Source organism: Eucalyptus grandis, chromosome 1 (genome assembly GCF_016545825.1).
Source record: "Eucalyptus grandis isolate ANBG69807.140 chromosome 1, ASM1654582v1, whole genome shotgun sequence".
In the NCBI taxonomy this organism is placed as follows: Eukaryota; Viridiplantae; Streptophyta; class Magnoliopsida; order Myrtales; family Myrtaceae; genus Eucalyptus; species Eucalyptus grandis.
Window position 1 is genome coordinate 2,323,282 of NC_052612.1, and position 27,968 is coordinate 2,351,249.

The 27,968-nt window shown below is 39.6% G+C and overlaps 3 protein-coding genes across 4 annotated transcripts; 1 reads left to right on the forward strand and 2 right to left on the reverse strand.

Annotated features, from left to right (window-relative positions):
* Nucleotides 1-9,456: 9,456 nt before the first annotated feature.
* Nucleotides 9,457-10,620, reverse strand: LOC104443583 (endochitinase EP3). The gene is made up of 2 exons (XM_010057433.3): nt 10,155-10,620; nt 9,457-10,073 (listed from the first exon to the last, which is right to left on the reverse strand). The coding sequence occupies exons 1-2, from the start codon at nt 10,573-10,575 to the stop codon at nt 9,667-9,669; spliced, it is 828 nt and encodes a 275-aa protein (XP_010055735.2). The 5' UTR covers nt 10,576-10,620; the 3' UTR covers nt 9,457-9,666.
* A 1,071-nt stretch (nt 10,621-11,691) lies between these two features.
* On the reverse strand, nt 11,692-19,172 carry LOC104442691 (2-(3-amino-3-carboxypropyl)histidine synthase subunit 2). 2 transcript variants are annotated; one of them, XM_010056384.3, is made up of 10 exons: nt 18,953-19,172; nt 18,219-18,442; nt 17,913-18,021; nt 16,757-17,111; nt 14,815-14,884; nt 14,609-14,676; nt 13,894-14,009; nt 13,697-13,803; nt 12,486-12,625; nt 11,692-12,380 (listed from the first exon to the last, which is right to left on the reverse strand). In XM_010056384.3, the coding sequence occupies exons 1-10, from the start codon at nt 19,031-19,033 to the stop codon at nt 12,133-12,135; spliced, it is 1,518 nt and encodes a 505-aa protein (XP_010054686.2). In that variant the 5' UTR covers nt 19,034-19,172; the 3' UTR covers nt 11,692-12,132. The 2 variants fall into 2 exon arrangements, with proteins under 2 accessions (XP_010054686.2, XP_039161844.1); XM_039305910.1 differs by having other exon boundaries at nt 18,219-18,472.
* An 840-nt stretch (nt 19,173-20,012) lies between these two features.
* LOC104441813 (membrane-associated 30 kDa protein, chloroplastic) lies at nt 20,013-27,945 on the forward strand. Its single transcript, XM_010055427.3, has 11 exons — nt 20,013-20,243; nt 21,186-21,310; nt 21,407-21,517; nt 21,806-21,870; nt 21,944-22,025; nt 23,287-23,361; nt 24,044-24,114; nt 24,237-24,319; nt 25,637-25,701; nt 26,762-26,836; nt 27,628-27,945. The coding sequence occupies exons 1-11, from the start codon at nt 20,111-20,113 to the stop codon at nt 27,739-27,741; spliced, it is 999 nt and encodes a 332-aa protein (XP_010053729.2). The 5' UTR covers nt 20,013-20,110; the 3' UTR covers nt 27,742-27,945.
* The last annotated feature ends 23 nt before the right edge of the window (nt 27,946-27,968 follow it).

A 27,968-nucleotide genomic window follows, 5' to 3' on the forward strand; every position in this document is an offset into this window, starting at 1 on the left:
CAGGACCCGTACCATTCTACGGTCGCCCAATACGGCAGAAATATTTTGTAAGGAACTCTGCTTTCCCAGGACCCGTACCATTCTACGGTCGCCTAGTACAACAGAAAGGTTTTGTCTAGGACCCGTATCATTCTACGGTCGCCTAAACGGGGATTCATTTTCCAGGACCCGTACCATTCTACGGTCGCCTGAATAGGGAAATAGGTTTTGTCTAGGACCCATACCATTCTACGGTCGCCTAAACGGAGAAATTGCTTTTCTAGGACCCGTACCATTCTACGGTCGCCTGTTAGAGCAATAAATGATGTCTAGGACCCGTACCATTCTACGGTCGCCTGAATAGGGAAATATGTTTTGTCTAGGACCCGTACCATTCTACGGTCACCTAAACGGGGAAATTGCTTTTCTAGGACCCGTACCATTCTACGGTCGCCTGTTAGAGCAATAAATGATGTCTAGGACCCGTACCATTCTACGGTCGCCTAAACGGGGTTTTGCTTGGCTAGGACCCGAACCATTCTTCGGTCGCCCAGCCTTGTGACAGAAATCATCCGACCAGGACCCGAACCATTCTTCGGTCGCCTTAATCAGATTGAATCTGGGGAGAACTCTTTGGGGGACAACTCAGTCGAGTGTCGGTGTTTTCAAAAGGGACTCTGGGCTATGACAGCACGCTAGGTCGATATAAAGGGACATCGGGCTACAAAAGCACGCTAGGTCAATATAAAGGACACCGGGCTACGAAAGCACGCCGGGTCAATAAAGAGGGGAACTCTGGGCTACGAAAGCACACCAGGTCAAGAAAGAGACATCGGGCTACGGAAGCACGCCGAGTCAATGAAAATGACTCGGGCTACGAAAGCACGCTAGGTCAATATGAAGGACACCGGGCTACAAAAGCACGCCGGGTCTATTAAAGGGACTCTGGGCTACAAAAGCACACCAGGTCAAGAACTCCGGGTTACAGAAGCACGCCGGGTCTATTAAAGGCGACATCGGGCTATGGAAGCACGCCGAGTCGATGGAAATGACTCTGGGCTACGAAAGCACGCCAGGTCGATATAATTGGACAACTTGACCAAGTCAAGTGTCGATGTACTTGAGAGAGAATACCTGCACAATGACAAGTATTTTAGAGTATGGTAAAGATATACTTACCTGATGATATCTCTGATTCTTGGGGATATGTCTTTTTGGAATTTGGATATCCTGTGGAGGTCTTTCACCTCCTGGTGGAGGTTTCTCATCTTCTAATATCATGAAACATTCTGAAAGGAACTTGAATTACTTGTCAGACATGAATTAGAGCAAAAACTGATATGCATTCATCAAAGAGATAGACAATCTAAGCTACTCTAGAATGCACATTTCAAAATTCAGTGAGGTTTTTATCAACTCAATCAAGGTTTATGCATAATGACATTTGTATCACCCAAATTTCCACTGGAGAGAATTATCATTTAAGACAATCTTCACTCATAACATGGATTTCTTAAGAATACTAAATGAGAGACTTTCGGTTAGAAAGGACTTTCACTCACTCTCATTTAGAATAGCTATTTTATGAGAATCACTCAATTTTATCATATCGACATGGGTCCGAGTATTCTCGCAAGCGGTACAATTTTACCAATTTGAGAGGTCTTTAACAAGGACCATAATGTGGCTTGGTCAACGGCTTAACAAAATGACTATTTGAGTCAAAGCTATTGAATGAACTATCTTGTAATCATCTCCGGGTTTACAAGTCAAGAACCCTGCAAAATGAAAAAGAAATAATCTTGCTTGCACTTCTTCGAGCGATGCTTATAAACATATGAACTCTTACGTTAATTCAAATGCCCTAATCTGAAGAGACTTTGTAAGGGACGTAACGTAGGTTGGGTTCATGGGTTGAGAAATGAAAGGATCATTAGGCTCAAAATGTGTGTAAAAGGTTTGAGTTGATGATCATCTTGGCATTGCCACCAGTTTTCTTTTTCACCATTGGGGATTGCCTTTATGAAGTCCCATTGATTGCAAAAACTCAGCATTTGAGTTCTTTGACTATTGCTCCATTGGGATTCGATACTTGTAGTTGACAGTCACCTATCTTGACTCTCTTTTTTTTCATCTATGGGCATTGACTTTGCTTTTACCAAGCACACCACTTTTTATGCCCATAGCTCTCATGCATTTTTTTTTCACTTTTTTTTTTCATGGGCATTGGCCTTGCTTTTACCAGGCACACTGCTTTTTCATGCCCCTTAATTCTATTTTGAATTCAATTCTTGCGCACAATGCATGCGTCAAGCAATTACACTTTGAATGGCACTTGAACTTTCAAAGGTCCTCATTTGGCTTTTGCCTTGCCCCAGTGTGGGGGATGATCACCAACTGGGTTTAAAGAAATAAAATTGCAGGCTCAAATGGGCTATGCAAAGGATATAAGTGTATGGGATAGAGAAAGAAATGCTCTTCATCATCCTAAGGCACTTAAATTAACACATGAATTCAATGTAATAGCAAGACAAGAAGATTGATGCAAGTGAGAGCAAGAAAATTTCAATTCATTTTACTCACCTCATGATGCAATTTTATCTCTTAGTTGCCCCAATGTGGGGTGATTCTTGACAGGGATGATTTGAAAAGAATATCCATAAGTGTATGGGCTCAAAAAGGGTTAAGCAACGGATCACCTGTAGTGTTTGGGATAGAGATATGAATTGCCTCTCATCATTTCGGTTGCCGTACCTTTTGCGAGAGAACTCTTTACCTTATGGATATGAACCTTCCTACACTCATCTCACAAGTGTATGAACATGGGACTGTGTATAGGATAGGGTTTGCCTTTCATCATCCCGACTCATCTCATTTAGTATGCTTAATCAATTCCACATCATTCATTAAATTAGTCCATCTTGATATTCTTTAGTGGAATTGATGGATAAAACATGTAAGAGTCAACATGCAAAACCCTTTTTAAAAAGAACTCAACAGCTTTAAGCATGTCAACTTCAAACAGTTTTCTATACTGCAAAATGGTTTTAAGCATTCATTCAAGGATTCATCTACAATGGGAATTGCCTCAGCAGTTGATGTCTTTAGATTGTTCCTATCATTCAAGACTGAAAATCCACTTTTGACCCTGCACAAGAGAATGTGCATCAGGATAATACTATGCAACATTAAAGTAAATTCAAATTGCACATCCATTTTGGCTCGAGTTGAGACTTTATCCCAGTCGGATCACTACCAAAATCTGTTATGTCCCAAATTGGTCATCTCCTCCACCAGGGGAATGATGGTCATCTTTTACTTGCCCCAAATCTTTTTCATTACAAGTGCGCTCTAAACCCGTTGATCACAAGTCAAGTTTATGATCATTGAGACTTGATACGCCATTCTCAGATGTCCCTTGTCATAAAGTTATAGAATCATGTTCTGAGACAAGAAGCAAATGAGTCAGACAAACAAACAAGTTTAATCTGCTACAAGTTTTGGGAATTTTTTTTTTGTTTTCGAAAAGGTTTTTGGGAGGAAACATGAAAAAGTCCAGCCCTCAGGATTTCTCCATGTATGATATTTTTCTTTTTCATGGTTGGATATCGTCATTGGACCGGTTTGGTATACCCCATCATGTCCTCAAATTTGGAAATAAAATTGTAATTTCATCAAATGAATTACATTATTGGAATGGAAATTGTGATTCCTAACCCCTAAAAAGAGAAAAAATCGAAAACAATTCCTAAAAAGGGAAAACTAATTCCTAAAAAGCAATAAGAATTCCCACGCAGGGGAAGATGCAACCGAGCAAGTTACTCTTGCAAGCTAACGTCCATGTCTTCCGAAGGTCCTTCGTCATTGGCTCCTGTGAAGAGGTCATCGAACAAACCTGTGATTCCTTCCAAGGTGTCATCAGAGTTCTTTGTCTTTGGAGACGTCAGATCGTCCATCATCCCATCCACTTGGAATTATGTTGCGGGAGTCAAAGTAAAAGCTGGGAGGAGCCGAATACTTCACCAGGTAATCAAACTTACCACTAGGCTGCCCTAGAGTGTCCATCACTTCCACTTCATCTTGCCCCATCTTAGGGACATTGTCAAGTTTAGTTTTTTCGGCAGCGACCAACAGTGGGTCATCTTCCAGGTCAGCCATGTCGCCATTGCTCATTTGGGTCTTGCCCGACTGCTTCAGAACTACTGTCTCAAGGAGAGCAGGTGCAGGAGTCAAATCCGTTCGGAGTGATTGGATTTGAGCTGTCATGAATTGCATAGAGGCGAGCAACTGTCGGAGTTGGTCTTCCATAGCGGAGATACGATCACGCATTTCGGTTTGGTCAACCATTCTAGTTCTTGATCACCTAAGGAAAATGGAGATATGTAAGAACGAGGTATACTGAGAAAATCAATCCATGACAACAATCTATTTTTTAGTTAAGAAAAGTCCACATGAAAAGGATTTTCAAAAAAATAGACTAGGAAGACAAAGACATGGGATGCTCCAGTAGGGATAAAATTTCCTAAATATGAACTAGGAAGAGCCAAAACATAAATTGAAAACAAATTTCCATTTTTTATTTTCCAAATGATTCATTGTATGACAATTTATTTCCTCATTTCATTCCTAATTGACAAAGGAATTAAATCAATGATTAACCTAAATTGTCATGGATGGACAAAACTGCAATAAAGTAAGTAAATTGCAAAGTGAGGCTTTAGACAACTTACTTTCACCGAAATGGATGACAATCACATAGACATGCACATGAAATGTGAGGCTCGATTTCTACCTAGGCGGCTTAGCAAGGTGGAGCTAAGAGGATGGTATGACCGTTGCAGTCTCGCATTAACGTGTCAGGTCCTCCTAACCCCGGCTCAGTCGAATGGAATACCCAATAATCACGCAGTCTCGCGGATATGGACAAACACATTTGACACCATGAAAGAAATTTCGGGGAAGAGAAGGTCAACCTCTACATAGCAGTCTCGCTTTGGAGGAAGTATCCTTCTCAACACCATCCTAGAAATCTTATCGCAGCCCAGGTCCGATCGCAGGTTGTGTGTGCAAATAGTGTGGTGCTAAAGCAATAAAGCATGCACAACAGTTTAAATGCAAACAACACTTCTATAGTTTTAATTCAAACATTCATCCCTAACTCCAACCTGCAAGACAGGGGTTAGCAAAGACTACTCCCCTTATACCTCCCATATGCAAAAACATTTAACACCTTAGAAATGTTAGGGATAGAAATGTTAGGGACATACCTGAGATCCTCGCTGCCAAACAAAAATATTTTTTAAAAAGAAAAATTGGCCTAAGTCCACTAAGTGTTTTAATACAAGTCCCCAGCGGAGTCGCCAAGCTGTCGCGACCAATTTTTCGGGTTATGAACCACCTAGAGTTTGGCTAATGGATTGTTAAGTCTTTAAGCTTAGCTCGGGCTCTCCCAAGCCCATACCAATTCGCGACTTAGGTTTGAATTCTTAACATGCAAATTGATTTCATTTAGGAGTCGTCACTAATCAGTTTATGGTAGGTCGATTAGACACCTAAGTAAAATAATGGGAGAATTACGTTACTCCTACGAACCAGAGACTAAGGGTACGGGGACTTGATTACATTAGATTTCTCTAATGCCCTTTCGGTACCATTCTTTTTATTTTCAAAAATGTTTGGCAATTGAATTGATTTTAAACTAACTTCCTAACATGTGAGGTGATCATACATGTGCGCATACCACAAATTTAACACTCAAGAAAGCAATTAAATATTGCAAAACATACCTAGGAGCAACGAAAGCATCTCGCATCGTTAAATTAGAATTCACATCAGCAACCCTAGATATGATTTCTAATTAACACGCAATTTCAATTTTTGTTTTCATTTTATTTAATGAAAATCATGACTTATGCAATGCATCTAAGATGACATGGCAGCATGACCTAAACTATATGACATGAAGAAATGCAATAATTAAATGCCATCTAAATGACCTAATTCTAATGACATGCAATGCGATGCAATGACATACAAAATTATTTAAACTAAGATGACATGCCGCATATAATTTAGCACGCGAGTTATATGTCATGCGACATTTATTAAATGATTTAGTCTAATTACGAGTAAGTTCTAATTAAATGAACCTACATGACATGCATTTGATATTTCTATTTAAAAATGCAAAAATGATCTAGCTAGATTAAAATTCTATCTAATTTAAACTAAGATATTATCTTAATCTAAACATGCAATTTATCTAATATGCGATGACGTGCAAAGAATGCCCTAATTCAACATGATATATGCATATGATTCTTTGTGTTTTTTTTTTTTTTATTAATTTCGAAATTAAAATTTCACATGCAATTCAAATAATGATAAAACTAACAACCTAAATGAATGTGCCTTCTTGTTTTTTTTTTTTTTTTTTTTTTTTATTTTTATAAATTTGGAATAAAATCCCTATTCTAGATATGCAAGATAGCGAAAAATATTCTAAAACAAATTGAATCCTAATTCAAGTATTTTTTAGATTTTTTAGTGGTTTTTAAAAAAAAAACAATTATCAACTAAATCTAACCAATCAAGATATTCAATCAAATAAAGGATCAAAATAATCGAAAAAATAACCCTTGTTGTCTCACAGGTCAAATTAACGATTATTATAACCCTAATTATCACAACAAGAAATTCAAAATAACTAAAAATCTGATCCGAATTCTTACGGATCAAATTAATAATTACATTGATTCAAAGACTTAAAACACTATCAACAAACCCCAAAAGTTAATATAATTAAAAAAATGATCCGACATCTTACGGATCAAATTAATAATTACGATAATTTTAGGGAAGACCTTATGGATAATGCCTACAAAATGCATGAAATAAATATCACTCCTAAACTTAAAAGAAATAAATAAAATAAAGTAAATAGAAAAAGAATAAAACAACCTAATTTCCCTTTCCTTTTCTTTTTTTGTTTTTCTTTTCCTGCTTGTAACCGTGGGTCTCCAAGGGCAGCGGGTCAATCGGTCCGGCGAAGGGGAACTCCGGCAAGGGCGGCAGCAGGCACAGCTGGTCACGGGTCAGGCGAGATAGGGGCGGCACGGGCGAAGGAGGCGCGGCGGGGCAAGACGGTAGATCTCGGACCAGCGCGGGTTGCAGGCAGATCGCGAACAGAGGGCAAATCGGCTCGGCGGTACGACTGATTTGGGGCTCCAGTGGCGTCGCGATTTTGGGGCACGGGCAGTACTCAGAGCAGGGCACACGAGTCGGCTCCGAGTAACAGCAGGCGACGTTGAGCGGATCGATTACCGGCGAAAAGCGGAGGAGGGCGTCGGGCTTCGTGGAAGGCGAGGAGCGGTGGTGGTCGCACACACGTCCTGCAGCGTGGCGAGACGAAGGAGCTCTGAGCAGTGCGGATGGAGCTGCAACGAGCGTCACGGATGGAGCAGCAACGTGGGCAGCAAGTTGGGGGAGACGATGAACAGTAGGGGTCAAATCACCCCTTTTCACTTTACCTTTTCTCCTCTCTCTCTCACGTTCTGACTTTTCCTTTTTTTTTCCTTTCTCTCTCTCACGTTCTGACTTTTCCTTTTTTTTTTCCTTTCTCTCTCTCACGTTCTGACTTTTCCTTTTTTTTCCCTTTCTCCTCCACGGATGGCTTCTCTCCCCTTTCACTTTTTCTGAATTTTTTTAAAAGAAGCTTCATCCAGTCATCGTACACGGTTGCTTTTACAGGGGTAAGAGATAAGCTTTCGATTTCTCCTTCAAATCTATATTCGCGATACATTTTCACCAACCGATCACTATCGATAAAGATTTAAGATTACGATGAGTATTTTCTCGAAATCCAAATCTCGCAAAGATAAATCGCAATATTTTTTTCACATGTGTCTTTCTTATCCAAAATATTCATATCCCTAAAATTTTCAAAATATTATATTCCCATGAGATAATTTTTAATTATTAAAAGAAACGCGGCCGCCAACTCGCGTCGCGCTTCATGCGCCCGATCCATCTAAATTCGAATTCATCCGCCACCTGGTCCAATAGATAAAATGCAAATATAAATCTATATGCTATGCAATTAATAAAATTTAACCCCTAATTTCCTATGTAATAAATAAATAAACTAAATCGTCAAAATTTAGGGAGCACAGGTAGGGGGGGTCTCGATCTCTCTCTCTCTGTATGAAAATAAAGGGAGCACAGGCAGGGGGGTCTCGATAGTCGACAAAAGAGCGACAATGACTAAGGAGAGGTTCAGGCTGTGCACAACGGAATCGGAGGAGGATTCCAATCTCACACACACTCAATATCAGTACTTACTATCAACCTATGGAGGAATGCAAATCTAGTTTTTCCATCGTCGGACCAAAACCAGGATCATGGACCAAGTGTTGGCGGGCCATTCATACATCAATTCACACGGCTAGTTCACGTCGGTCGGCATGCGTAAGAATGAAAATTTCATTTAACGATCATGCCCATTTTAGGAAACCCGCCTCCGATTAATCCTAAGTAATCCATCAAAAGGTTAGCACTCAGTGCAAAACGGCCGCGACAACAAGGATCAATCATCCTCGGCTCCGCCGAGCGAGCCCGGCGCTGTGACCGGTAAAGCTACAAACACCAAAGCGATGTAGTCGGGGTTCGATTTAGATAAACAGCGGAACATATGTATTCAGGACGGTCGATGAACGAAGTGACCGGTCCCCAACATTCCGGCCCTAGGACAGACAGTCCAACCTCCGGTCGCGATCCTCCGGAGCGCCAACCCAGCATGTCCAAGAGTTCATGGCTAGAGTACTTCGGCGAAGGCGACCATCTAGAAATGAGGTCCAATTAGAAAAGGAAAAAAAATAAAATTAAAGAAAGATTTCATCGATTGGCATGAAAATGAAAATCTTAAAAGCAAGGATCAGGGCGACAGTCCAATTAGAAAATGCACAGTGTATACCACTTGTCATTAAAAAAAAATGCGACTCACATGCATCGACTTACACAAAATGAGACAAAATGCATCTACAAATTCAACCAAACAATCCCAAGCAACGCTAGAAAAAACTTTCCTCCTACCATCACCGTCATCTCTACCATCGGCATGGTATTCCACGATTATATGCCCACACCTTGTCAGTGTGTTAGTTTCAATAGGCTGCAATCGCCCTCTCTTGGGTGAGCGAAAGATCAGTTGCGTTAATTTAGGAAACTCACCTTGGTCGAAATGAAAGACATTAGAGGGATGCTAAAATTTAGATGGAATCGATAGTCCTCTAGCTGAGTTTGGGCTCTTACTTGAGACTCGAGAGTAACTTGTTCATTTGACACCCTTATTTAAAATAAGATTCACTCTTGGCCCTCTTTTCATAAAACAACTCCACTTCATGTCCTTATTTCAATTTAATTAATTGTGTTTCCCTTAAGCTTAGTCGTGTCCATATCATTATCGAACAAAATATAGAGTACCTAAATAAGCAGACGATGTATTAATGTCTCGTGAATTGAACAAAATATTGAACTTGCTACTTTATTTCCATTTTTCTCCATGAAGTCCTCATCTTCTTTCCCTTTTTCATTTGTTGTGCGCATTATTGATACAATGAATACACCCGAAAACTACTTCTAATTGGCGTTCCACATGCACAACTTGATTTCACGTACAGTCTACTCCGGCTAGCAAGTGAGATTATCTCCGGGAGCGACCCCAAGTTGGCTGCAGTACTCGGTGTAGTACTGGACCCGGGCCTGGACGGTGGCGGGGTTCCCGCCGTCGCATTCGAGTGCGCCGTTGATGGCTCTGATGGTGGCTCCGAACCCTTGGTCTATGACTGGTCGGACGAAGTTCATCCAGTACCACAGAGCAGTCTTGAAGGAGATCAGCGGGTCGGTGGCCACGGTGTCGGGGGAGTTGAGCCCGTCGAACCCGATGCTCTCTCCGGCCGGACCATAGTTGAAGTTCCAGGAGAGCTGGATCGGGCCGCGGCCGTAGTAACCCTTGTTCGGGCTGCACGGGTACTGGGTGTTTGTCTCATCACAGTAGTCCTTTGAAGCTCCATCTATCTCGTTTATGTAGCAAAAATCTGCACATCCACAAGCAGCAATTTTCTGATCACGTTCTGCTCGTAATTTGATTCATTAAGTGATTAAGAGGGATAACTTACGTCCAGTTTCATGAGTGACATGAGCGAAAAACGCAGCTATCTCCCGCTTCGAATCGTCGACACTCCCGACCCTGCCGAACTGAGGGTAACTCCCGGCAGCCTCAAGGAACGTTCCTCGCGAGTAGAAGCCCTTCCCTTCGCAGCTCTCGGCGGCCTGCCCGATTATCCCGTCGAAGAAGGCCTCCGTCACCACATCCGCCACGACCACGTCGTTCGTCGGCGGCGGCGCGTTGCATGGGCCTTCCTGGCATCCCGTCCCACAGTAGTCATCCCCCGTGCCGCAGTAGCCCCACCGGCTGCAGCACTGGTCGGCTGCGCACCCGCAGTTCTGGGCCGAGGTGGTGTCGGGCAGGGCAGAAATGATGATCCCAGCAACCGCGACGGCGGTCAGGAGGAGCTTCCTGAGCTTGAGAGTTGCCATCTTTTCTGAAGGAAGGAATGATGGTGGCTTGAAAGTGTAGTTTTGATAAGGTGGGGCTGGTATATTTATAGTGATGGATGAGGGCAATTTGCAACTTGCATGAGCTTCAAATTCAGCCAATTTGGACCTTGCAACACGGAAAGAGAATAAAAATCTATATATATATATATATATATATTTTTTTATATATATATATATATTTTTAACGGAAAATCTAAATATTTGAAAATGAGGACTTTAATAGTGGCGTTCACTTTTTGAGTGTTTGACTGCGGCGCATCATTCATTCTAGATATAAATGAGTGGCGGGTCTAGACTTGAACCAGTCAAAATTGTGTTTTTGTTCTTCAAAATGCTTGACTTGCTTAAACTAGTTCATAAACCTTTAATCAGCCAGAGAGGCTTAGATTGCTTTGGCAGGATTCAACATCTGACCAAGTGCATTTCGCTAATCGCACCTTGTAGAATCACTATTTCGGCTCCTGTTCTCGAATCGGTTTCTGAGGGATCAATCGCCCAGATCGCCGCTAGGGTGAACATGCAGTAGCTGGTCAGGTGGAATCGCTATCTCGTCCTTTACACGGCAATCGTGCTACTGAAATTAGACAGAGAGAAAGGAGGATCGTTAAGCAATCAGATGGGAATGGTTCAGGGGTTTCATAAAGTCAAAACCGCAATCTTTGATGAGCTATACTCATTTTCAAACGTGGGCATTCGAATTCAAGAGAGACCGTTTCATAAAAGAAGCTTCCCACATTATCGTCCCAGGCTAAAGTCCAAGGAAACATCCTCAATGCAAAAATCCAAAGTTGACCACCACTTTGTTTCTGGATTCATTCTGACCAATTCTCAGAGCCACAATCATTGCCTTTCGCGATGAAGAAGTTGTTGACCTGTGTGTTCCGTCTTTCCCCGTCGTTGAAAATGATCTACAACCGTGTATGAACGTCAAAGAGCGTTCACACGTTTTACTTATTCCATGAAAAGAAGTCAAAAGTTATAATCCAAAATGCTGCACATGTAGCTTTGATTGCGCATGCTTGCAGTGTTTTCTTTGGTGAAAGGAACAACCACAACACATTATCAAAAAGTCGCTATGTAATTTACAGAACACAGTAAAGCTAAAGCCATCACAGGGCAAGAACTAAAACCGGAAAGTCACTTTGGGGGGAAAAAAGGAAAGAGGAAACAAGAACCCAAACAAAGCATAAGCCCTCACTACCATGTAATTACAACAGAATTTTCTCCAGTACTTCATGACACTCCCCCCAAAACTAGAGACCAATCATCATATGTTACATTCCATGTTCACCATTTTCTGACTTCCGGATGATTAACAGATGCACCCTTCAATCCCAAGCGACGCACCCGGTGTCACTGCCTCCTGCTTCCCGGCCACATGAAAGGTATTGAGACTCGATCAAAAATGACAAGAAGAGAATCAAATGAGGGGCCACTTGAATTTGCCCATCAACTGAACCACACCAACTTGATTGATCAATGGTCAGTAACTTGCATCCAGGAATTCCAATGTGGCTGTACTTTTATCAGACCCATCTAATCCTTATCACAGCTTTTCTCATCCTCATACCCCGATGCCTTGCCACTCCTGCCAACTATAAACGGCTCTGGGGTAGAACTGTAGCTATCCATGTCAAGACCGTGATAAGTTCTAGCTGCGAGAAACTCGGCCCCAGATTTAGCCGTTCCTTTGACAACAGAATCAGGATGCCTGTCGAGCAGTGAAAGAGCCTTCTCTGTAGCATGACCCAATGCGAGATATTCATTATCTTCCTCGTCAATCCCTAGTGGAGCAAAAAATTGAGCAGAAGAAGTAAGTCGCTAACGATCATAACCAGGGGACATTTCTCTGCATGTCAAACATAAATATGTTGAGAAAGAAAAAATACCATCCAGATTTTGGTCTTCTACATATCCACCCTTAAGGAAGGAAAAACGAGCTTCTTCTGATGGTTTCCTGACTTCTTCTGGGGATGATGTAACCAAATCCCGAAATTCCATAACATACTCTCCTGTCCACTGACTTCCACTAGCGCAGTGAAATAAAGATGCATTAGCAAGCATATTTAGCATATACACTGAGGGATAATGACAGAGCCACACATAACTGATGCTTTAGTGAATAATCACTTCGATTTACTTATACTTGGCTCATGTGAAGACAGGAACTCTTTTTGTTTTCTCTTTTTTGGGCTGACCAGAAGGAGCAGACACATAGGTTGATAACTCAACATTCGTACTATAAAGCACTTTTTGGCCGTTTATCACATTCTTTCAATCTCATGGCCAGAACCTAGGTAGAAGGCAATGTCAAGAAATGAGCAGAAAAAGGATAACTCAAAAACAGTAAAACTGAGTGGGGGTAGACACACTTCACAAAAAAAGAGGTGAGACATGTCAAAGAGCCTTCTAAAGTTATCAAAGCCTCTTGATTATGTCAAATTTGACATGTTTGGATTTTCAGAAAATAAAGTGGAAATGCCTGTGCAAGACACAATGGTAGCACTGTGATTTCACCAACATAAACTTGGATGTTTTTCTATGTATCAGATTCAGAGATTCCCGCTTAGCTTGTTATGATTTGCATGGTTCCTTCTCCTACTTATAACTGACCATGGCTATAGCAAAGCCTTTCCACCATACAATTTCATGATATAGACCAGGAATTTTGGTCTTCAATGCTCACCTCCTATACAATTTAATTTTCAAAGTTTATGGGTAATTTACCATGTCAAATTTTCATAAGGATTTAATTTGTTTCTTATAGTGGCAACTAACAATGCTCTTCTTCATTTCCTGTAATTCAATTGCAACAAGAAAACTCAACCATGAACATGCTGATATAAAACCATTCCCTATCATCAGCCAGAGTAAACATAGACATAAGGAGACTGACAAGAAAGATGCTGTCTGGAAACTGTTCCTCAAATCCTGAGACCAATTGTCATCATAACACTGTAACTACTTGAACCTTCAACCAGGGGACATCAAAGATGGAAAGAACTTAATGAAGGGAGGGCAGAGAGATTGAGAATCTTGGAAGTCTAAAAGCTAGACATAACTAGACAATGACAGCATTTAGATGTCAATCAATTGATACCTCTTGAAAGCTATCATGGCTTCAAATGGTGTGATTACAGGAGCCAAAAACTCTTTGCTGTCCAGCAGAGCCGTCTGGGGACAGGAGACATAGATGAAAACATCGCACTGCAGCAAGAATAAAATAGCCATCAGAGATTCTGAGCTAGTCTTGCCCATGGGGTCAAGAAAAATAATATTTCACGCATCGGAGTGTACCTCAGGGAAGTTAGCAAGCTTTGCAGGATTTGGTCTCCCCATGGCAAGAGTATATGCCTTTTTTCCAGCTCCAGTGACCAGCTCTTTCATTTGATGTATCATATGAAGGTAGCCGGCTTCAACACAATTTGAGAGTAAGAGAAATGTCCCAACAAAAGCACAAGCATAATCATCGCGAAGCTTTTCTCCTAGTGGGCAGATGTAAGATATGAAACTTTGAAACATAGTGTGAGACAACCAGAGATTAACAACATGTCAAGATAACATCTGAATCTGTCACAGCTTTCTTTTCCAGCCACAAATTGATCGCATCTTCATGAGCTCTCTTTTATTAGCCCCCTCACATTCAGCAATTCTATCCAAGTATATTTATATTTCTCTTAGATCATCTTGAAAATATACATTGACAACATCTGATTACAGAATATAATATGGTTATTTCGAATCATCAATAATGTAAACAATGTACATAGCTTATATTAGACCACCCTACCAACTTATAAATTATGAAATACTGGAAAGTGTTAGATTGGGCAGAGATATATGTTTTAAGACTAGCTCAAAGCTGCACAGGACTAGCATATTGTGAGCACTTATAAACCTTTCAGAAAGCACATAATCCTTCTGCTCGAAGGACAAATTTAGTATTCCCAGAAAAAGGAAGACTGGCTACTTAAACACAAGCACTCTACCAGAAATTATGAGCACAACATACCAACACCGAGGGTCCCCACCAAAATCCCAACAATATTAGCATCTTTTGCTTTCTCCACCAGGAAGTATCTGCATGATATTAGAGTGAATTTAATGCTGTGCCGATTCCAGAAACAAATTACAAACTTTCATCGTTTCTATCAAGAAGATTAGAAGTAGTAGGGCCTTGGGGGTGAGACAGAAGCCACAATTTCGTTGAAATAATACCTACGCTTAAGTATCCTTCTCTGTTGTGATAAATCTGTCAACAAGCGATCTTCTGTCGCATCATATCTGACTGAAATCAATCATCATCAGTCTAAAATGAAGTTTGCTAAAATGGAAAAGCAAAACAATGATAAGACTTGTCTAAGATGAAACATCTAATTATACACATCTCATCTATCCTTGTTTTTTTGAGGTAAATGGAAGAGTAAATGCAAAACTTCTTTGATCCAGCAGATGTTAACTTTATCCATACTTTCTTTAAAACCTGTACGTAGCTCACTCCAGCTCAGGCAACAAGTACTTATTAGGATGATTAGACCAATAAAAACATAGATATGATAAGATTGATCAGACAATAAGCCCAGACAGAAGTACTCAGTAAGATGATTAGACCTATATGACTGAAGGTCAACTAAAAGGGCTGAAGTTTAGACAAAATCATGGATATTGATTGTATAGCAAAATGTCCAACATCAGGCATATGCAATTTTACACCAAGGCACTGAAGTAAGGGATAGAGGACTTTATTGAGGAGGAATGTCAGCAGGAATAAGAAATTTTCAGCACTTGACTGTGGTCATCACAAATTGCCACAGAACATCCTATGCCACAATACTATTGCCATCATAACCAGATATTGAAACCATAATTACAGCCACCCTTGATCCAGCCCCTGTCATCTTCTTGACTTTGCAACAACCACGAGCAAGATAACAAAGAATAATACAACACAGAATACGATCTCTGCATCAAAAATCGTGGGTCTATACAAGGTTGAAGCTGCAAGTATCAGAGAAAAAGCATTCCATAACATAGATTCTAGGTTTAATTTCACAAAAAATAGACGCCCACAGCTATTAAGTTTTGGCGTTCACCCAATATCATAGAATCACACTCAAGACTCATTTAGATTTGATATATTCTGTCTCATGAATGTAGTTTTATACATGGAAGGCACTCACTTGGTTAATGAGTTTTCTCATTAGTGAAAGAATTATGGACACATTACACTTTCACTTATTTCACACGCACAAAAATATATAGGCTATCATCATATTTATCAGAATCAACAACATGCTGATAAATGGTACATCTAGAGAACTTTCTGAGAAGAAAGGCAATAAGCACCACAAATCTAATCTATGAGATGAGTTCAATGGATCCCACTCGCAAGGAATCTATCAAAATTTAAGAACTTGAAATTGGATCACATTTGCATAGTTGCAATAGTTAAGAAGACCTATTAACGCAGAGTCATACCTCCAGATGACACTTTACATAGACCAGACTCTTAGTAATGCTATAGTTGCAAGAGCTTGCATAGTTTCTACATGGTCTACTGATGTATGATGGAGATTATTGAGGTGTTCAATGAACCAATGGCAAGCATTGGATACAGAATGTTTGCTGACTCAGGAAGTTCTTTCCTCCTTAATCTTCTAATTAGAGGTTGGACCCTGTTTGACATTGACACTGCCCCTCACCCTTGCCCTCATCCTTATCCTCACCGTCATGCTCCCCCAACCCTGGTACCATCCCAACCACAACAAATATAAAGTTCCCACTCCACACACAAGAAATGCATGAGAGAGATGGGGCAGAATGTAAGAAAAGTACAGTGGCATTAAAAAATTTGTGTTAAGTATGATCCCACTTAGCTAGACTGTACAAAGAGCAGGTCATTGTCAACAGCTGTATTTGTAAAAGAGTATTATTATCAATTCAATTTTGCAGAAAGTGGCAAAATAAATCACAAACTTATGCAAATTGGATTCAAATGCAGCAAGTAGAGATTCAGGGAATATTCTATTGAGCAAGGACAGAGTTCATATCAAGCCACATAAAAATAGATTTAAGGAAGGCCTAGCCTCTTCTCCTTGCCAGCTTGAGGACCTTTACAACAAACACTTAAAAGAACACAATATATCTCAAATTTACATACCTATTTCACACCCATTGAATGTCAAAACCAAATTTGCAAATGCAGCATTTTCTGATCCTATCCAAAACATTGAGTATTCCTCCACTTTGCGCCCTTGAGGCACATTCCAGACTAGACCTCCGGTGCTGTGCCTAGTGCCAGTTTTTACACCAGCAGCATCATTGGCATGAGATACACCAACCAATTCCATGATTCCGCCAGAGTCACCAGACTTCCCAGATGGATCTAGCACTGAACAGACAACATCAGAAAATTGGATTTCCAGTTCAGCTTGGGATTCATAGGATACTAATGCTTCCAACATTGCCTTTTTCAAATCCAGCATAGCATAGGCATATTCCAGCCCAAAAAGAACCTGCAGATGAGAATGAACCATGTGACATCACAAATTCTTGCAAATAGCTAAGCCCCTTCTTTCTTTTTAGGGGGAGGGCAGGGTGCACTTACTCAATATTTTTAAAGATTTCAGGAGTTAATCATCAATATAAAAATTGAGCATCCAATTGCTAAAGCTCAAGGTAAAAAAAAAAAAAGGCTAAAAGCCAAACCCCTCCCCCCAATTTTAAGCAAGTCAAACAAACACCAACCTTAAAATAGCCATAGTTTCAACTCTTGAAACCTTTATATCTAATATAAAATTGAGGGGCTGTCTGCATACACTTAAGCAAAAGCTAAAGGTACTTTTTCGCTTTGCCGCCAAAAATATGAGAAAATTGTATGGGAATCTACATGTCAACATTTTAGTGTTTTAAAAGTTTCTGGGGTTTTGGATTTAAAAAAGTCAAAGGTGAGTTGAAAATTTAGATTAAGCAAAAAAAAAAGAAAAAAGGCTAAAGGGCAACATAAATCAAGTAAATGGAGGCTTCTTTAGTAATGTCCTTATTTTATCAAGCCATATATGGATATATATTTACAAATCACAGTCGTGCCTAGGCACAGAGAACTATCAGAATGTCCCAATGGAATCATTAGTCAGGCTGTAATGAAAAGCACATGGGCAGGTATCAAATTACTTATCAAAATCTTGCGGGCAAATAAGTTGTAACATAGAAAAGGTGGGAACTGTCCGTAATTTTCCCAAGTTTTAAAATTACAAAAGGATACACTATGTCATTCCGTAATTTAAAACAGTAGCAGTTAAAAAAAAATCTCTTACCATAACAGGTTTACCAGCTGTACTAGCAGTGTGCAATAGGTTGTTCACACAATTTGATACATTTATAGGAGCCTTTCCAAAAACAAAGAATGCTGGAAGGGTTGATGTGCTGCAGAGGAAGCAAGAACGAAATCAATATCCAAGGCAATATAGACACATGTTAATTGATATCTTCTTTGGCTTTCTAAAAAATAGGAATTAGGCAAACCAACACAGATGAAACGATATTGCAACCGATCAAATCCATAAACAACTCCAAATGAACCAACAACGTTAGATGAGCGACAACTCAATTAGAATACTCACGGAGTAAGACAAGTATGCCCATAATGTATGACGCAGTCAGCATTAATATGTGAAGCCCCAACCTCGTCCACGCAACAGCTACCAAAGGTGGTGTCTGCCATCACAAATAGTCCGATGTCACCATCTCCTCCGATTTCCTCACCAGAAGATGCTCTCAGAGAAGCAAGTTTCGTATGTAAAGCTCTCACCACCTTTGTTGCATCCTTTAACAGGTCATCTGGAAACTGTCCGGAAAAAAAAAGCAAAATCGGACCTTGCAAGTACTACATTCCCTCAATTCATCATATCTTAAACTAGAAATATATTCTTACACAACAAAGGAATAAATGGATCGACATGGACAACAGAATTGACCATAAGCTCATTAAACCATGAACAGAAAAACAACACCCTGTCGACACGGAAACAGCGCCGATGCACACTCGACACGCCACCATCCCTTTCGACCTTACTTGCTCCACTATCCAATTTCATATCCGCGATCAGGATTCAGTCAAGATCGCAACTTTAAATTCCTTTTCTCCCTACTTTTAAGCAGTCACTAAAGAGAAGTGCGCTATTCATATCATCCGGCCATACGCGAGCTCAAAAGCGTCAGTTCCTGCTTCGCCTTCGAATACAGGCGACGAAACGAAACGAGAGCAACTTCAGCTCCAAATCAGTCTCGTTCGCGGGCTCACGAGCTAGCAGAGCGATCGACGGAATCGACGGAAGAGGCAGAGGTGGATTCTCACCTGCAAAGCGACTCTGGCGAAGTTCCGGCTCAGGATGAACTCCGCCGTGCGATCGATCTCGTAATACGATTCCAAATCCATGCCGCCGAAGACGCCTTTATAAAGAAGCTCCCCCGGGGGAAGGAGAGGCGGCGACGGCGGCGGCGACGGCGGCGAAGATGAGGGGAGAAGGAAGCTCTCGTTTCGGCGCCGGCGGCGAATGGTGGTGGCTGTCAACCTCCGTCGTTATATGATCAATGGGCGGGGCCTGCACAAAGCGGGTCGGGCATCGGATCCGAAGGCCCTTGGCGGATTGGGTGATGTTTAATTATTATTCCCTGGAAAATGACAAATGATTCATGTATCAATTTGTTTAACGTGATTCCTTAACTTATACCTAACGTGTGATACCATTATTAGAACTTTAATTTATTCTTTGAATTTTTAGTATATGTTCAACTTAATCCGTAAATTATATTAAAATGTTTAATATATTCATTCTAATAGTTTAAGTTTAGGGACATCCAATGACTAGAATTTGGGATGATTTTTTTTTGATCTGATTTGATTCCCAACTAGGGATCAAATTGGTTGGGTTTCCAATCTAGTCCGATGGAATTGATCATATTTAGTTCTAATTTTATCAATTTTTGAAAAAATAATAGATATATATACGATTCTTGTTTATCTAGTTAGGAAGCAGGTTACCTGGATAATGAATTGATAGGAAACAGGTTACCTGGATGATCAATTGATACTCTCCAAAATCGGACACAATCAATTGATTCGGTCCAATCTAATGATTTTGATATTTAATTCAATTCGATTCAAGCAATTCAGACACTTCTAACAAGAATGAAATATAAAAAAAAAAATTAAAGGATATTAAATCAATTAAAAATTTATAGATCAAATTATATATTGATTTAAATTTATAAACCATTTATATAATTATGCCATTATTTTTCTCATAATTTGTGACGGGCACTTTTTATTTCCTCGTTTCCTCCTTTTCCGGAAAATGAAAATTTTATCTGAAACTAATGAAAAAATTAAATATTATCTCGAAAGAGAACGCATTCGTACGACGCTGCTCCTCCTCCTCCTCCGCTCCATGTTCTTCTCCTCCTGCAACATTCGAACTTGGGAGAGCGCTCAGTCCGAGACCGAACTCCCTCGATGGCCGCCAAGCTGCAAACTTTCGCCGGTCTTCCTCCGCCCGCGCTGCCGCCCGCCTCCTCCTCCGGCTCCGGCGACGGCCTCTGCGTCGTCAAGAGGCCGCCGCTCGCGACCTCCTTCTTCAACGGCGGAGGTGCGTCTTCTCTTCTCCTCGCGCTACGATTTCTTACCGCGTTTTCTCCGGAGCCGGAGTGCTTGATTGTAGCGAACTTCGATGTTCCCTGGGCGAATGCGAATGAATGGGCGGCGGGCGTGGAGTGATTGCAGTGTTAGTTATTGGAGATTCCTGGTCGGTAGTGCGGAATGCGATTGAGGGGAAAAGGGAGAGGGAATCGAAGTGCGGTGCCTATTAGGACTGTGTTCGAGCGGAATGATGTTGCTGGTGAGTACAGCGATGAGAAAATCGGAGGCGGAGATTGGTTCGCTCGGCGTGTTTCGCGAAGACAGGATGGATTCTGGTGGATTTTTTTTTGGAGAAGAAAGTAAAGGGATGGGGAAAAAGAGAGGTTTTGATAGCACCGTGAGAACACTGTGAGGGGGGATAAGTGAACCGTCTACTTTATACTCAGGGAGAGAATATAGGTAGGAGTTGAGCATTGCCAGAGACATTGGAAGATATCTAAGATGGCTCTATGTGTGTGGTGATAGATGCGAGACACAGTTTATTTACCTTATGCTTCCATGTCTGCGGTAAATCATAGAATTGCTGGACTTTCAAAGAAAAAGGATGTGCATTTCCTTGCGAAGATCTATGGAAGAGGTTCTTACCATGAGGCAACACGTTTGGCCAAGTTTAAGTGGTCTTTAGCATGCTGTTAGATGTTCTCCCTTACAGTTTGTCAATGCACAACCCTCTGTTCGACATCAGCCAAATCTTAGATGCTTAAAACTAAAAGGTCTAGATGTTGTACCTTTACTATGCCCATACCAGTGCTGAAAGCGTAATTGTTCATTTGCAATACATATTAGAAGGGGGATACAGGCATGAAAGTCCTAAAACTTATGTATATAGTGCAATTCCACCCCATATCTTTTTGATTGAACAGTTACATACACAGCATAAATGTTCATGCAGTTGGGAATTTAAGAGTTATGAAACTCAGAATTGCTCGTTGCAAAGGATTGGATTGTCAAAGAAGAGGTGGTGGTGCTCTTGGTGCTCGTATGAATCTTTTTGATCGGTTTGCTCGAGTGGTCAAGGTTGAGTTCATGGAACTGTTTACATATGCACACCACAGTATCTTATTTTACTTTCAAATACAGTATATGTCCTGATTCACTTCTTCCCAACTGCAGTCTTATGCCAATGCAGTCATAACTTCTTTTGAGGATCCAGAGAAGATTTTAGAACAGACGGTGCTTGAAATGAATGACGACTTGATAAAAATGAGGCAAGCAACAGCTCAAGTAAGCTTTCCAATTCTTGCTGCATGTTTTCCTTCTCTTTAAGTCCTGTCTTGTTTCACTTCCCCTTATTCACTTCACTTCTTCAGTATATAATTCTCTGTCTTCTTAAATGTGGAAAGGTGAGCAACAAGTGATTTGAGCTTGATGAAGAGTAGTATAGTTTGAAAATTCCTACTCCTAGAAGCTTCAAAATGATCTTCGTTATGAAGTTGCCTGGTTTACTAACCATAGTTTGTCTCTTATTACCTCAAAATGTTGCTCTAAATAGATCCCCTTTGTTCCTTACAGGTAATTGCATCTCAAAAGCGGTTGGAGAACAAATATAAAGCTGCAGAGCAGGCCTCAGAGGAGTGGTATATGAGATTAGAACCTTTCCTGCTAATTTTCATGATGTTATTGTTGTACATTACTCATTCTTTGTCTTAGGTATCGCAAGGCTCAACTGGCTCTACAGAAGGGTGAGGAAGATCTTGCACGTGAGGCTCTTAAAAGAAGAAAATCTTATGCTGTAAGTTGTTTTTTCATTTGCAATGTTTTCTTCTTTGGAGTGGTGGACGATTACTTAACTAATACCGGTGTTCTCTTATCTTGCTCTTCTTTTATTTTCTTCTGATTATGATGAGATTTCTGGCAAGATTTTCATTTTACTGGAATATAGGGGTATTGACATGCGTGGCCCTTGAACTTTTCTTCATATTAAATGTGTTCCCCAAACTTCTTTTCTTTTTTCAATCTAATATCTAAACTTTCAAAATCCGCTCAATGTAGTCCTTCAATTAAGTGTACCACCATGTCACATGCATTTTTCTAATGTGGATGCTCACATCAACATTTATTGGGCCAAAATAATGATGTGGACTACCATGTCGTTTTCCCAAGTCAGCAATTTCTTTTTCCTCCTTTCATTTTGGGCCAGAATAATGAGAGAGAGAGAGTCTTGAGGACCACATTGAAAATTGAAATGTTCAGGTCAATGTCATTATCCCTTTAATATACTATGCCAGTACTGTGTTTTGTATAAGTTATTTTCTATTATTCATAGTGCTTCTCATTCTAAATGTAAAGCAAGGAAATATCAGCCATCACCTTCTCTACAAGGTATCACGGTCACATTTGACTGCTTTATCCTGTGCTCTTTGAGTCTGCACTAATACAATAACTGGGTTAGACATCTTGACACATAGCTTGTGATAAGCTTCCATGATCTGGCAGGTTTTTGAGTCCTTTTTAGAGAGAAAGAACAATGGATGCACATAATTTATCCTTTTTTATTTTCTTCTAAATTGCTTAAGCTTTGACTCACATGAAGTCCCTTTTTCACTACATATTAGGTAAAGTTCTGATCTTCTGTCTATTACATATAAGGTCTGTCATATACACAACATTATTCATCCAAGCCAGTCTAATTTTTCATCAAATATTTCTTGTTAATTTTGTTTGGTAGCTACAGAAACCGGTAGAGTTCAATGGTTAGGTTTCTCAACATGGTCAAACATTTACATTATTGTAATCTTACCTTTTACTTTATAACTGAATTCATTACAATGTGATATGTATGAACACATCCTTTTTCTTTAATTCTTGATAACGTCATATTTATTGCCAAATGTTATCCTTACTTTTCAATAAAAACATGTATGGTCCCCTTTTTTTTGGTCCTGAATACTCATATGATGCAACTTGAGATGATTTTCATTTGCTTATGGCTAGAAATAGTAAGAGATAGATGGTGTCTAATTTCTTTTTCAACGCAATATATTCTTTTTCAGGACAACGCCAGTGCTTTAAAAGCACAGTATGATCAACAGAAGAATGTGGTCGATAATTTGGTCTCAAATACCAGGGTATGTCAAGTTCTCATCTTGTGAAGGTCACTTCACCCTAAATGACCGGTGAAGGCATATTTTGGCATTATACTTTTGTAACTCAGTCATCAATTATCTTTAGGTGAGAAACGACCTCTGGTAATCCATTGGGATGGGAAGACTCCTTTGACAAAATTATGTCTCTATACTAACTTTGAAACAACAGCTTAAAAGGAGGTAGATTTGAAAAGAAAAAAGTGGAGAAAAGGTCATTTACAGCCCTTTTTAAGCAGTGCAATATGCCTTATAGAAACTCGACTTCTCCTTCAATGTTGCTTGTGATCAATCATTGCTTTCTTTCATGGTTAGCTCAAGCAGTTTTTCAAAAGCATAACAAAAACGATGGGCATGGAATAACTTGTACTGCACTTTAGCCACCAGCTACTTGATCAAAACTTCGTAATAGCTGAATGCACTCATTGAATGAGTGGTTCTTGGTGAAGGTTTGCTTTTTGTACCCTTAAAGGAATCAATGCTAGTAAAGAGTAGCTTAACATGATCGTTTAAAGTTACCTAGGGTATTGTTATGTATAGGCCTCTGGATTTTAAGAGAAAATTGGCCATACTTTTTTGTTGGTTATTTTATTTCTTTGAGGAGTATATTCATGTAGAGATACTGATTTTGTCACAGTTGCATTCCATGAAATCCATTTTTGTGTAGCTTTTGGAGAGCAAAATACAGGAGGCAAAGTCCAAAAAGGATACTCTGAAAGCCCGTGCTCAGTCTGCGAAGTTTGTCTCTGTCATAATTTCCCATAGCTATATCCCTTCCTGTTTTTCTCCGTCACTCATATGAGATGCTCATCTCTTTCTTTTTTTTTCTTTTTTCTTTTTCTTTTTTTCCCCTCTCTTAGGACTGCAACCAAAGTTAACGAAATGTTAGGAAATGTTAACACAAGCAATGCCCTTTCGGCATTTGAAAAGATGGAAGAGAAAGGTAAAATTTCTGCTGAATCGAATTTATTGTCTGCTTGCTTGATGGGCAGTCTGCATATATTCTTTTTGTGTCAGACGGTAGCTGTTATTCACTTCCATTACAGTTCTGGACATATATAGATAGAGATTTTTCATCTTGTCTGAATTTAAAATTGAGAACTAACCAGAATGACAAACTCAAAATTGTTACTTTCTATTTTTCCTGTACAGATTTTATTAACGAGTCTATTATGGAAAAAGAGATAAGGATTTGAATTAAGCTTGTTTTCTTCCTACTAGTGCTCTACATTTCCTGGGCGATCAGTTTCTTTGTACATGTCATCCTTTGAAGAAGAATGACATGGTCTAGAGGTGTCTGAAAAGGAAAAGAAAAGGAAAGGAAGCTATCAGTATGAAAATAGACTCAAACTGAGCAAAACCATAGCAAATTCTCTTTTTATTTTTAATTGGGAAGAAAGTGAAAGAGGATTGTGTTTTGTTTAGGTTTCATATTTTCCCTACACTGAAACGAAATTGGTAAATGAGTCCTGCTTAATCATCTAGGCTGTATTACATATTAGTCTGTGGGACAGCAATCTTCACATAAAGCTATCAATGTCTTCTCATTAGGTTTGGGAACATTAGTCATAATCGGTAAAGATAGAACATGCATACTGAATGTTAAACATTATAGCTGTCCATTTAAAATTTGAACCTACATTGTGCTTAAGTGGTTCAAACTAAAACAATTGGACTGCCACCTTGTTTTAAGGTTTCCCCTTTTTTTTCATTTTCTAATGTCGTTTTCTGCTGTCAAAATACACTGAGTTTTGGATTTCTGCTCCTCCAAATTACATCATTCAGGCTATTTTTCATTGGGTGCATGCTAGAGTATATTTAAGGTCATGTAATTTAACATAGTTGTTGCAAGGCAAAAAATTGCTATGCAACTTAACCAGTTGCAATTTGATCCAACTTTCTCAGACCTTTGAACAAAACTTTGATGAAAGTTAGGTGGCCAATTTCTTATATTCAAAGAAAATTTAATTTGAAATTAAGCATGTAAGTTAAAAGAAAAAGAAACTGGAGGCACTGAGGTTTTGCAAGTGATGGATTCATTTATGATGTATTATATTTTAAGTGAAGAACAATAAAAACAGATAATCTAATGATAACTTGAGATGGGTTTTTATGACAATTCTGAAATTTTCTAAAATTATGTTTTGCCGCCTGTTGAAATGCCACATGTCTACTAGGGAAATAAAGTAGAATAGCTCAAATTTCTGCATTAACATAGTGTTAGTGAAGTTGTCAAACTTTCCATTTGTTCATTTGACAGTGATGGTAATGGAATCTCAAGCAGAGGCTGTAGGCCAGTTGACAACGGATGATCTTGATGGAAAGGTAACTGGTTTATCCCTGCATTCTCGACCTTTGGTTTATTTTTACATTTAATCCTCCTCATTAGTAAAATGGTTCCATTTCTTCCCCCATTTAGTTATCTTTGCAGATATTTTGCTCCTTAGAAACTACTAGAGTGAAGCAATTGTCCTTGAGAATAGATCTTGTTAACACTATGATAAAAGGACAATTATAGTCAAACTGACTAAAAATTGGTGAGGCCTCCCTGTAAACTTTGGTATGCTGTGCCAAAAGTTCAAACTGTAACCTGTGGCTGAAAGCGTGAAGTTTATTTTCACTTCTTACCAGTTGGTACAAGGAGTCCTTTTTGGGCACTTTTAGGTTTCCTTTCCTCATTAAACCTTTTTCATATTAAATGTTCTTTTGCATTAAGTCTCATTATAGCATGTTACCGTGTTTCTCAATTTCCTTGAGAAAAAGCAAAGAACTCATGGCCTGGGGCTTTTCCATTCAAATACAGCAGCTTCAGCTTATTTGAGGTCAACCATGCACATGTTTCAGCTGCTGTGCAACCATTTTGCGTCTAAACATTTCCAGTTCATTATTAAAATGGGGGCGCAAGTAGCACTTCTGATCCCAACAGCATCATCCGACAACATCTGACAACATTTGACAACATGTCAACCATTTGTGTTTAGACTTGTAAGAAGGTCCAACCTAAAAGTTTAAGCCATTCAGTGGAGGGAGACTACATGAATATAAGGCCTTGATGAACCCCATAGCCAAGTGATGTTGGATACTTTATCATGTTACATGCAAAGCGAATGAATAATAAAACATGGGATTGAAGAACAAGGATAAGACAAAACAAGAACCATGCACGAACAAACCATGCCATCCATCTAGGGCATGAACGACTGAAATATGGCTCTAACCTATGTTTAAAAGTCCATCTTAAAAGCTTTAGCCGTTAACAGGAAATAGAGGGTATGTAATAAGACCTAGATAAACCATAAGAGATGGGATACTTTAACAAGACGATGATGCTTATGAAAAATGATATTGCCTCCAGATTATAACTCAGTATTTTTCCTCTTGGCAGTTTGCATTGCTAGAGGGCTCATCAGTTGATGATGATCTTGAGAACTTGAAGAAGGAACTCTCTGGTAGCTCAAAGGTAGGTCTTTTACCCCCTAAGAAGATAGTATTGGTCCGGTTTATTATTTCTCCTTGATTTTAAAGTGTGAGATTGTTGCAGTAAATGTCTTTCACTTATTTTCCTGCTGGAGGAATAAAGAGACATTGCTTTAATAATTATGATCTGGTTAACATGCATAACAAACTTACTGGGCTATGAGAATTAAATACTGATATTGTGAAGAGCTGGGAGAAAAGAAAACGGGAGTAAAGAAGAAAAAATGTTGGGCTGTCGGTTGTCTGGACTGAAGCTTTAGAAGTCTTATGGACATAAAAGCTTCCTATTAATATGCTTGGTGTTTTGTCGAAAGACTATATTTGTAACTCCCAGTCAGCATGGCTCTTGATTTTTCAACCAGCTTTCTTTTAGGACAAGAAACTAAGCACTATATTGTCATGATGGCACATATAGCTACTCAATAGCTCAAGTGATCCGCGACACTTATGATAAAACTATTGGAAGTTTAGATGATGAATTGGCATAACCAATTCATGGTTTAAAACGGTAAATTTTTCCTTCCTGATTGCACTTCATAGTTTTATGTTTAGGACTTCATATTTTATGTTTAGCACCTTTGGATACTCCCAAAAACTAATAGTTTCATGTTTAAATACCGATGAAAGAAGTTCTGCCTTTTCTACCTGTTTCTCTTTGCCAAGGAAGTGGGGAAAGAAAGGAAAATCGGCTATTCATCTTTGGAATATCTCATGAAATGTCTATCTTCAATATGTACGTCTTTAAGTGTTGTGTGCTTCACTCTTTTCCATCAGAAAGGAGAGCTCCCACCAGGCAGAACGGTTCCTGCCAGCGCAAGTAGGTCTCTTCAAGATTCGGACATAGAGAGGGAGCTGAACGAACTAAGACAAAAAGCTAAGGAATTTTGACATTCCTTGTTGGAACTTCAGAAATTCTTTTGCAACCATTGTTCGATATGCTTTCTCCGAATGTAATTTTGTACAGGTAAATTTGAAAAGAAGATATACAATATTGGTGAAATGCCAAAACTCAAACAGAAATTACTAGTTTCGATTTTAGTATGTACACGGATGGTGCACACTAATGTATGATAACTAAAGCTCTCTTTCTCAGTGCTGCTGCTGCTGCTGCTGCT

Excerpts from the sequence above, each read along its gene's own strand:
- LOC104443583 (XM_010057433.3), bottom strand. The coding sequence starts at position 10,575 with ATGGCAACTCTCAAGCTCAGGAAGCTCCTCCTGACCGCCGTCGCGGTT. Across the intron at positions 10,074-10,154 it reads TGTCACTCATGAAACTGGAC|ATTTTTGCTACATAAACGAG; the intron begins GTAAGTTATCCC and ends GTGGATGTGCAG.
- LOC104442691 (XM_039305910.1), bottom strand. The coding sequence starts at position 19,033 with ATGGATTTGGAATCGTATTACGAGATCGATCGCACGGCGGAGTTCATC. Across the intron at positions 18,473-18,952 it reads TCGCCAGAGTCGCTTTGCAG|GGTCCGATTTTGCTTTTTTT; the intron begins GTGAGAATCCAC and ends TAGTACTTGCAA. Across the intron at positions 18,022-18,218 it reads GGGCATACTTGTCTTACTCC|CACATCAACCCTTCCAGCAT; the intron begins GTGAGTATTCTA and ends CTTCCTCTGCAG.
- LOC104441813 (XM_010055427.3), top strand. The coding sequence starts at position 20,111 with ATGGCCGCCAAGCTGCAAACTTTCGCCGGTCTTCCTCCGCCCGCGCTG. Across the intron at positions 21,871-21,943 it reads GAGCAGGCCTCAGAGGAGTG|GTATCGCAAGGCTCAACTGG; the intron begins GTATATGAGATT and ends TCTTTGTCTTAG. Across the intron at positions 23,362-24,043 it reads ATTTGGTCTCAAATACCAGG|CTTTTGGAGAGCAAAATACA; the intron begins GTATGTCAAGTT and ends ATTTTTGTGTAG.